This window comes from Apium graveolens, chromosome 1, assembly GCF_009905375.1.
Source record: "Apium graveolens cultivar Ventura chromosome 1, ASM990537v1, whole genome shotgun sequence".
Taxonomy (NCBI): Eukaryota; Viridiplantae; Streptophyta; class Magnoliopsida; order Apiales; family Apiaceae; genus Apium; species Apium graveolens.
In genome coordinates this window covers 157,179,104-157,188,809 of record NC_133647.1, presented here as the reverse complement: position 1 = coordinate 157,188,809, position 9,706 = coordinate 157,179,104, and the positions used below count along the sequence as shown (strand labels likewise).

The 9,706-nt window shown below is 35.3% G+C and overlaps 1 protein-coding gene across 2 annotated transcripts; it reads left to right on the top strand.

Annotated features, from left to right (window-relative positions):
- The first annotated feature begins 744 nt into the window (after positions 1-744).
- On the top strand, positions 745-3,487 carry LOC141668627 (uncharacterized). 2 transcript variants are annotated; one of them, XM_074475587.1, is made up of 4 exons: positions 745-1,098; positions 1,257-1,420; positions 1,641-1,920; positions 2,830-3,487. In XM_074475587.1, the coding sequence occupies exons 1-3, from the start codon at positions 892-894 to the stop codon at positions 1,642-1,644; spliced, it is 375 nt and encodes a 124-aa protein (XP_074331688.1). In that variant the 5' UTR covers positions 745-891; the 3' UTR covers positions 1,645-1,920; positions 2,830-3,487. The 2 variants fall into 2 exon arrangements, with proteins under 2 accessions (XP_074331688.1, XP_074331687.1); XM_074475586.1 differs by having other exon boundaries at positions 746-1,098; positions 1,619-1,920.
- The last annotated feature ends 6,219 nt before the right edge of the window (positions 3,488-9,706 follow it).

Here is a 9,706-nt window from a genome sequence, read left to right as displayed (position 1 = left end):
TAGTTTATAGAGTTTCTTGGAAAGTGAAAGTCCAAAATATAAATAAATTATTCTTATATTTATAGAAATTGAAATATTTTATTATATTTTAAAGTTAAATGAATATATTTTTATAATTAATTTAATAAAATAAAAAAATTACTTGATATCACTAAAATATTTCATAAAAAATAACACCCTATATTACTCTTACTTTTTCATAAATTAATTAATTTAATAAATTAATGATAACATTCATAATGTGTATGATTTAAACAACATTATAAAATTTATAAAATGAAGGGGAAAATAATTTTGTCCCATAAATTAGGGAGACTCCTATTTGTTTTATTGATAGATTAAAGTCCAGCCCGATACACTGCAAGACCCATTAGATAAGGGTCGTTTGGTTGGAGGCATTCTGATATCAGTTATGGATTTCGTTCATTCCAACCCCATACCTAATGTCTGGTTCATAATTTTTTTCCTCCAAACCCATTCCTCGTACCCCCAAGGTATGAGTTTTTGATACCAAAATGGAGATGTGGGTATGAGGAAGGGGCATGAGGAATCAATTTTATTTATAGTATTTCAACTTTATTTAAGCAATTAACTGTAAATAATTGATACAAAAATAATTTAATGAACTAAAATTTATTAAAATAATATTTAAATTAATTAAAATTAATAACTTAAAAAATATTTTAAATCTAAAATAAGCTCGGTTCCTTTTCCAACCGCGTACTACTCGATCCAAACGAAAATAATCCCACAACTCACACTAACCCTAAAACGACCCCTTAACATCTCTCGTTTTTATCATTCCCCGTCACATTACACAAAGCCGATCCCCGCTGTATCTCTATCTCATTTCCTCACTCAAACGAGCCACCCAAATCACCACCGCCCCATATGGAGTTTATTCCTCCAGCAACAGACTCCTACTTGAGAGAATCCATCGATTTCATCTTCCTGGCTGACCTAGCTAGAAATATCAATCTTCCTGTTTCTATCGACTTCATTCGATCTAATTCTTACGGTTCTTCTACTCTTTCCAATGGCGCTCCTATATTTTCACTTGATTTGAAGCTCGACATTCAAGGGAAGCATGTAATTGTGGTATAACAACTCCCTCCTTTTTTTAATTTTGCACACCAATTGTTTGTGTTTATACTTGAGATAAATTAGATATATTTTGTCGGTTTTTGGGCGTGTTTGGTAATTTTTACTTGTGCACATTTTCATTTAGTGCGTATATGATCTATGTTTATGTACAGGTTGAGGATATTGTGGATACTGGAAACATGTTGTGTTGCCTCATTGCACATTTAAAAATAAGGGGGCGTCTTCGGTATATGTGTGTACTCTTCTTGATAAGCCGTCTAGATAGAAGGTTAACTTTGAGCTCATGGGGAATGGGAAGTACTATTGTGGCTTTGAGGTAATCTGGTCTTGAAGTTGATTGCACTTGTCATTCCTATGTCGTATCTGGAGACCAAAATGTCCAGTTGTTTTACATGTCCGATTTAGGAACTATATTCAAAAGTCCATTGCATCATTGGTTGTCAGTTATCTTTTTGAGTATCTTCATCCCTTGTTTAATGGTGTTGTTTTGGTTTCCAATGGTTTGTCTACTCAGAATTATGCTAACAACTTAGCAGATAGAGACAACCTGTCAAAAGATGCTACAAAACCATAACTATTGTCATCTGGGAAGCAGCTGGTGAAAACAAGCAACCACATCATGGAAGCACTATTGTCATCTGGGAAGTCTGCTTCTTGATTCTTCTCTGCCTTTTGCTTTTGATGAGAAAACAACGACCACATATTGGAGATCTTCAGTATTAGCCATTCGGGTGTCAACCCATTGTTGTAACCAGTATCTCCATCTTCCATCAACTTTGTTAAGTTCTAGTTCAGCTGACCTCTGCAATTTTGAAGGTATCTTGTAATTTAAATTTTGTTCATGTTCTCCAATAGTTATCTATGTATTCATTCTTCTCTGTATCGTATTTATGACTACTATTACTACTGTAAAACTTCTCTGTAAACTTTATAAATTTAATCCTGCTGTTCATGTTTGATTTTGGGCATTCCCTCTTAAAATATATAGTTAGCTTATAAGTTTTCAATATTTGTTATCTTATTATTATATAGTTTTCTATTAGGGAAAAACCAATTTAAACAATAAGTACGAGAACAGGGAGGTATCAAAACTTCTGAATAATATGAATGCTGATAATACTTCATATACCTAAATATGTATGTACAACAAAAAACTAAAGAGAATCTGAATCACATCCCGTGGAGCCTTGATGGTGTGAGCTGATGCAGGAGTTTTGATGGAGCATGGATTTCAGTGTTTTTTTAGACTTTGTTTTGTGGGAGTTTTGTTTTGAACATGTTTCTTTTTAATATGCTGTGTGCATTTGAATTGTTATGGCGTGTGTTATGCTAATTGTAATCTGTTTTTTCGGTTTCTAAAATTTTATTAATCTATTAATTGTGTTAAACAACTATACCAAACCAACAACTGACCAATTATCCTAGGTTTTGCTTATAATAGAATAGTGTAAATAGTATAGATTGGTTAGTCTTGAGAGTTACAACTTACAAGGTTCATTATTTGCATATCAGGGTGTTAGTTTCAGTACAACTTGGACCCAGGTTGAAGTCATTATTTTTCATTTTTCTGATAAGTTCATTGTGCCTGTATATTCTAATTAATAACAATATTATCTCAGTTTCTTATTCTTTTGCTGGCTTGTATGATTTTAATTTTGATTAGTTACTTTTGTATTTGTTGTCTAGCCAAAGTCTAGAAGCTTATTATTTCTCTTTATGTTGCAGTAAGCAAGAAGCCATGATGCAAGCATTGCACAGAGATGGTGAAAGTTCTTTGTCCCTGATGGGCCCCAGACCTATGGAATTATCTACTGCACAACATGCTAGTTCTCACACCTCCGGGTCAAATGGAAAGCATCGAACATCAAGCTTGGAGTCACCAATACGCTCCGCATCTGGGATATACGCCCGTACGCTCCTCAAAATCGTTGTGTGAAGGTCTTGGATGGTCATCAGCATAACTTTGAACAGAACTTATTGAAATGTGGCTGGTCGCCTGATGGGAGCAAGGTCACTGCTGGCAATGCTGACCGGATGGTGTATATATGGGACACGACTACTCGACGTATTCTGTATAAGCTCCCTGGCCATACTGGAACTGTGAACGGATGTGGCTTCCATCCTAATGAACCTATTATTGGATCCTGCAGTAGTGATAAGCAAATATTTCTTGGAGAGATTTACAGAGAAGAATGAATTATTGTTCTCCAATATTTCTCTCTATTATTGGATCCTAAGTTGTTTGTCGGAACATGTACTTTATTACAACTTGTTAGTCTTAATGACAGTAGAATGCAATTTTTATAGAATTTGGTTCAACTCTTTGCAACTCTTTGCAATGATTCATTAGTTTTATATTAATTAATTTAAATTGAGTTTTATATTTTGGCAATAAATATTTGTCTAATTAATATTATATTTGTGAAAATTTAAAGAAAAACAAATAAAAAATTTTTAAATATGAATATTTTAAAAACTACTGATGTGGGGCCCACATGTGGGGTCTTTTCTGTCAGTTAGTAAACCTATTGCAACACCAAGTCTGTGTTGCTATATTCTGAAAACCCTGGAAACCCTGTTGCAATTGATATGTATAGCAACATATTTTGCTGTGTTGCTATAGATCGACACTGGTGTAAGGTTAGATACCTATATTGATGGCCTTAGACCCAACAACGAAAAAGTGTTGCAATAGACCTATTTTTGCCTATAGCAACATTTTTAGGGGGTCTATAACAACACATTTTTGGTGTTGCTTAAAGTCATCTATGACGTAGTGCTACTAAGGTGGAACTCCTCTCACTCTCTTTTGCCAAGCTGGAAGAAATAGCCTGCATGATTTCTCTCGTTGCCTCTCCTTTTGCCTGAGAGCAACTCAGCCTCTCACTTAATTCACTCCCTTCCCTCAGTTCTAAGAGTGATTGTACAACCACTAACTCATCTACACTTGTAACAATTGTTGAAATTTCAGTGTGTGTAGTGAGTACCGACGAATGAGGAACATCTTTCGAGGTAGTAGTTAGGATAGCCGACGGATGACTGCTGTTAGGCACATCCGTCGGGATACAATCACTAACCGAGGGATGAACAATATCCACCACAATAGAAGAAATGATAGAGTTTGGAGTGGAAACTATTGTAGACTCTGTGCAGATTAATGATAATTTGGGCACAGATGTCTCAACAGTTCCTGAAAGAATTGGCAAGTGAGCCAACAAATCATCTAAAAGATGATGCTCACTTGCACTAGATTTTAGCTTCTCCAACAGAGTTAAAGAAGGAGAATTAAGGATTAATGTGTTGATTATATCCACATCCGGAGAATTTATGGGAGAGTTTGATGTTTATGGTGCTTCTATGATTAAAGATTTTGGCTGTGACTCCACATTTATTGGAGCCACATCAAACTGAATTTGAGATGGTGCAGTGATTGAGTCTGTAGCTACAGTTTGCACTGTGTGTGTTTCCTGTGCATCCCTAATGGTTTTAGATCTCTTCTTTCTGGCATAAGTTTGGGGTGAGGTTGTGTCCCTTACCCTCTTGGCATGTGCTCCTAGTTGGGAGCTTGTTTCAATAGTAACATCCTTTTGGGAGGATGAAACTAGAGTTGTGCTGATTTCCTTATTAATCACCACCGTTTGTTGTGAAACTGTGGTGTGGCTAGGCTTGGGTACACTCACATCTTCATCCTTATCCTTGGGGTTTCTTTGATGTTCACCCTGTCCCCCACCTACCTTACCACCCTTCACACTCCCCTCTTTAGTTTTGATAGATTTTGCAACTGGTTTCTTATGAGAGAAACCAAAGGAAGTTTTATTTGTTTTGGATTTGGAAATTTTATTTTGATGGCTTGGGTAGGCATCTGTTGGGTCATTGACACAGATGCCATAGCCACACTCAAAGTCAAAGAAATTTGGGAGGTGGGAATAGTAGAGACTGTGGTGCTTACCTCACTTACCTGAGGGTCGTCCATGATTGAAAAATAGAAAAGGGGCACGTCTTTGTGATGATTTGCTCTGTTAAGATCTGCAATCACTCTCCTTTCTTGAACCCAACAATCAAGTTTGTTGGTTGGGTTCTCAATAACAATATCCTCAATATGATGGTTAACAAGAATCATAAAGAATCTAGCATAATAGACATTTTTAGCTCTCTTTTTAATTTCCCCTAACTTGTAACCTAACCCAAACATGATCATATCACTGAAATTATAGTACTTATCAGTAACTAGCATATAAAGTATGTTAAGCATGGCAGTGTTGACAAAATCAAAATTACTTACATTACCAGAAAACACCTTGGTAACTACATCACACAAATAACTCCACTCTTTCCTAAGACCAGCCTTCTAATCTCACTTAACTTAGTGATAGGAAGAGCATAGCCAATAGAATTAAGCATGGTAACTAAATTAGCATCTGTGTGTGGTTCAGTAGTGGTGTTCTCAGGATTCTTAAAGCATGCTTGAATTGTGTCACTGTTAATGCAGAATTGCTTACATTTAAGAGTAGAAGTTATGGTTTTGTCAGTAGACCAATACACAGCAGTAGTCCATATCTCTTCCACAACTTCACAGTAGATTGTGGGTGATTCCAGCATGGCATAATTGAATTTGCATTCCTTCACAAAGTCTATCATTTTGTGAAAATCTTCAGATGCCGAAATTTCTTTGTTCACAAGAGCTAGTAAATTGTTCTTCTCATAGATGAATCCTGACTGGGACATGATTTTGACTACTGGTGCCATTGTTAAGGTGAGGCAATTTGCAGTGGGAAAGAGGATTTTGCTTTGAGGAAGAAGATAGTAGTTAGTTGCAATAGAGAATGATAAAAGTTAAAATAAACTTGAAGTAAGGCTTTTATGTATTCTCGTATTAAGATGGAATAAAAATTAAAGTTAAAAATTAAAGACCTAATCAAAATTGCCCAAAATTGCCGTTTAAAAGTAAAATAAACTGTCAAAATTCTGTCAATTATCCGTCGTGATATACTTACAAACTATAAGTATATCCGATGGATAATATTCAGTACTTTTAACGGCTAAGATGTAGACAATTCGACGAATGAGAATAAAGCAATTATCCATCGGGTATAAAATAATCCAGAAAAGAGACTGATTTCTACCAAGCTATTCTATTTTGACGGGCGATCAAATTCGATGAACATCCGTCGAGATGAAAATTTTGACTTAGCCAAAATTTTATCTTCAAACTGAAAAATCAATTAATTTTCTGGCTGCATTACAACTTGCAAAAATATCAGAAATAATTTAAGAATAATTAAGCATACCTAACTTACTTACCAACCTAATAAAGGTGGATTCATCAAGTGGCTTGGAAAAGATGTCTGCAAGCTGCTTTTCACTTGGAACAAAATGAAGTTCCACAGTACCATTCATCACATATTCCCTAATGTAGTGGTACTTGTTGTCTATGTGCTTTATTCTTGAATGCTGTACTGGATTTTCAGTGATGACAATTGCACTTGTGTTATCACAAAAAATAGGAATTATGTCCACTTGTAAACCATAGTCCAACAGTTGGTTTTTCATCCATAAAATCTGTGCACATCAACTACTAGCAGCAATATATTCAGCTTCAGCTGTAGAGGTGGAAACTGAATTTTGCTTTTTACTGAACTAGGATACAAGCTTATTTTCTAGAAATTGACAGGTTCTTGTTGTACTTTTTCTATCTATTTTACAACATGCATAATCTGCATCTGAATAACCAGTTAGATCAAAACCAGAATCTCTAGGGTACCAAATGCCAAATTTTAGTGTTCCCTTGAGATATCTGAAAATTCTCTTAATATCTACTAAGTGAGATTCTCTAGGATCAGCCTGAAATCTAGCACAAAGATAAGTTGCAAACATTATATCTAGCCTACTAGCTGTTAAGTACAGAAGTGAGGCAACCATGCCTCTATAGCGTGAAATATGCACAGACTTTTCAGTAGTGTTTAATTCAACTTTAGTTGCAGTGGCCATAGGAGTTTTTGCAGATGTGCAATCCATTAGATCAAACTTCTTTAAGAGATCATAAATATATTTGGTTTGACTAATGAATATTCCATCACTAACATGCTTAACTTGTAAACCAAGAAAGTAAGTTAGTTCTCCCATCATGCTCATTTTATACTTACTTTGCATCAATTTGGCAAACTTTTTGCAAAGTTTTTCATCTGTAGAGCCAAATATAATATCATCTACATAATTTTGAATAAGTATACTAGAGCCATTAACATTTCTAAAGAATAAAGTTTTGTCAACAGTACATCTTGTGAAGTAATTTTCTAAAAGAAACTTTAACAAAGTATCATACCAGGCTCTAGGTGCTTGCTTCAATCCATAAAGTGCTTTCAAAAGATAGTAGACATATTCTGGAAAATTTGGATCTTCAAAACCAGGAGGCTAACTGACATAGACTTCCTCCTCCAAATCTTCATTCATAAAGGAACTTTTGACATCCATTTGATAGACTTTGAAATTGGCATGGGCTGCATAGGCTAAGAAAATTCTGATGGCTTCAAGTCTTGCAACAGGAGCAAAAGTTTCATCAAAATCTATTCCTTCTTATTGACAGTAGCCTTTAGCAACCAATCTAGCTTTGTTCCTCACAACTATGCCATTTTCATCCATCTTGTTTCTGAATACCCATTTGGTGTCAATTGGATTCTTTCCTTTAGGCTTGGGTACCAGCTTCTATACCTTGTTCCATTTAAATTGGTTTAGCTCTTCATGCATAGCTAAAACCCAATCAGGATCCAACAGAGCTTCTTCTACCTTCTTTATTTCTTCCTTAGAAAGAAAGCTGCTATACAAAAATTCTTCTTGAGTTGCTTTCCTTGTTTGTACTCTAGAAGATGTATCACCAATAATGAACTCAAAAGGGTGATCTCTAGTCCATTTTCTCTGTTGTGGTAGATTAGCTCTAGATGAAGAGGCCTCATTGTTGTCTTGATGTGTGACTGAGTTTTGATTAAGAGAAGCTCCCCCTGAGTTTATGGTTCTTTGAGTTAAAGATGAGGTTCTTTCTGTAAGTGATCTGTTTTGACTCTCAGCTTTTCTCATTATTCCGACGGATGATGCACTTCGTATCTCGATGGATGAAGCTAATTGTCAACCGACGGATGAAGCAGATTGTCTACCGATGGATGAAGCATTATGTAACTCGACGGATGTTGAATTATGTACTTCATTAGTTGTAGATTTTTTTGCATTATCCTTAGCCACTATTTTTTGATCACTTTCATCATCACTTCCATCACTAACCATCTCAACATTATCAAATTTGAGGTTTTCATGGAAATCTTATAGTCCTTCAATATTTTATCATCAAACACAACATGTATAGATTCCATAACAATGTTGGTTCTTAGATTGTAGACTCTATATGCTTTTCCCACAACATATCCAACAAAAATTCCTTCATCTACTTTGGGATCAAACTTTCCATGTTGATCAGTTTGATTCCATAAGATATAACATTTGCAGCCAAAGACATGTATGAAATTTAGAGTTGGCTTCCTATTCTTGAACAATTGGTAGGGTGTCATGCACTTTTCTTGATTGATCAAAGAAATATTCTGAGTGTAGCATGCAGTATTCACAGCTTCAGCCCAAAAGTATGTTGGTAACTTTGATTCTTATAGCATTGTCCTTGCAGCTTCAATGAGAGATCTATTTTTCCTTTCCATTACTCCATTCTGTTGTGGAGTTCTTGCTGTAGAAAACTCATGGATGATCCCATTCTCTTCACAAAATGATTTTATCACAGAATTTTGAACTCAGTTCCATTGTCACTCATGATTCTTCTTATTATGAAGTCAGGATGATTGTTGACTTGCCTTATGTGAATGATGATGATTCACTAGCTTCATGTTTGGATTTTAGAAAATATGTCCAAGAAAACTTTGAGAAATCATCTACAATAACTAGGCAATATCTTTTCCTAGAGATGGACAACACATAGACTGGTCCAAACAAATCCATATGCAACAGTTGTAAAGGTTCTTCAATTATTGAGTCAAGCTTCTTTCTGAATAATGCTTTAATCTATTTTCCTTTCTGGAAGGTATCACACAATCCATCCTTAGTAAACTCCACTTGAGGAATACATCTAACTAATTCTTTCTTGACTAACTCATTCATGGTCTTGAAGTTTAGATGGGATAACTTCTTGTGCCATAGCCAATTATCATCTTGACTTGCTTTACTGAGAAGACAAGTTACTGATTCTGCATTTGATGAGTTGAAATCAGCTAGGTACACATTTTCTTTTCTCACTCCAGTGAAACAACTTTGTTGGTCTTCTTATTGGTCACAACACAGGCTTCATAATTGAAAGTGACTGAGTTGCCCTTATCACAAAGCTGGATGATGCTCAACAAATTATGCTTGAGTCCATCCACTAAGGCAACCTCTTCAATGATGACATTATCCTTTGAAATCAAGCCATATCCCACAGTATAACCCTTGCTGTCATCTCCAAAAGTGATACTTGGGCCAACTCTTTCTATTAGGAATATGTTGTGAAGTTGATGTTAAGTTAAACAAATCACCTTAGTAGATTTAACTTAGTGAAATTTGTAGCTCTCGACGG

What these genes read in the sequence shown, in the direction of transcription:
- LOC141668627 (XM_074475586.1), top strand. Translation starts at nt 892, where the DNA reads ATGGAGTTTATTCCTCCAGCAACAGACTCCTACTTGAGAGAATCCATC. An exon ending in AAGGGAAGCATGTAATTGTG is followed by an intron (nt 1,099 to 1,256) that starts GTATAACAACTC and finishes GTTTATGTACAG; the next exon opens with GTTGAGGATATTGTGGATAC.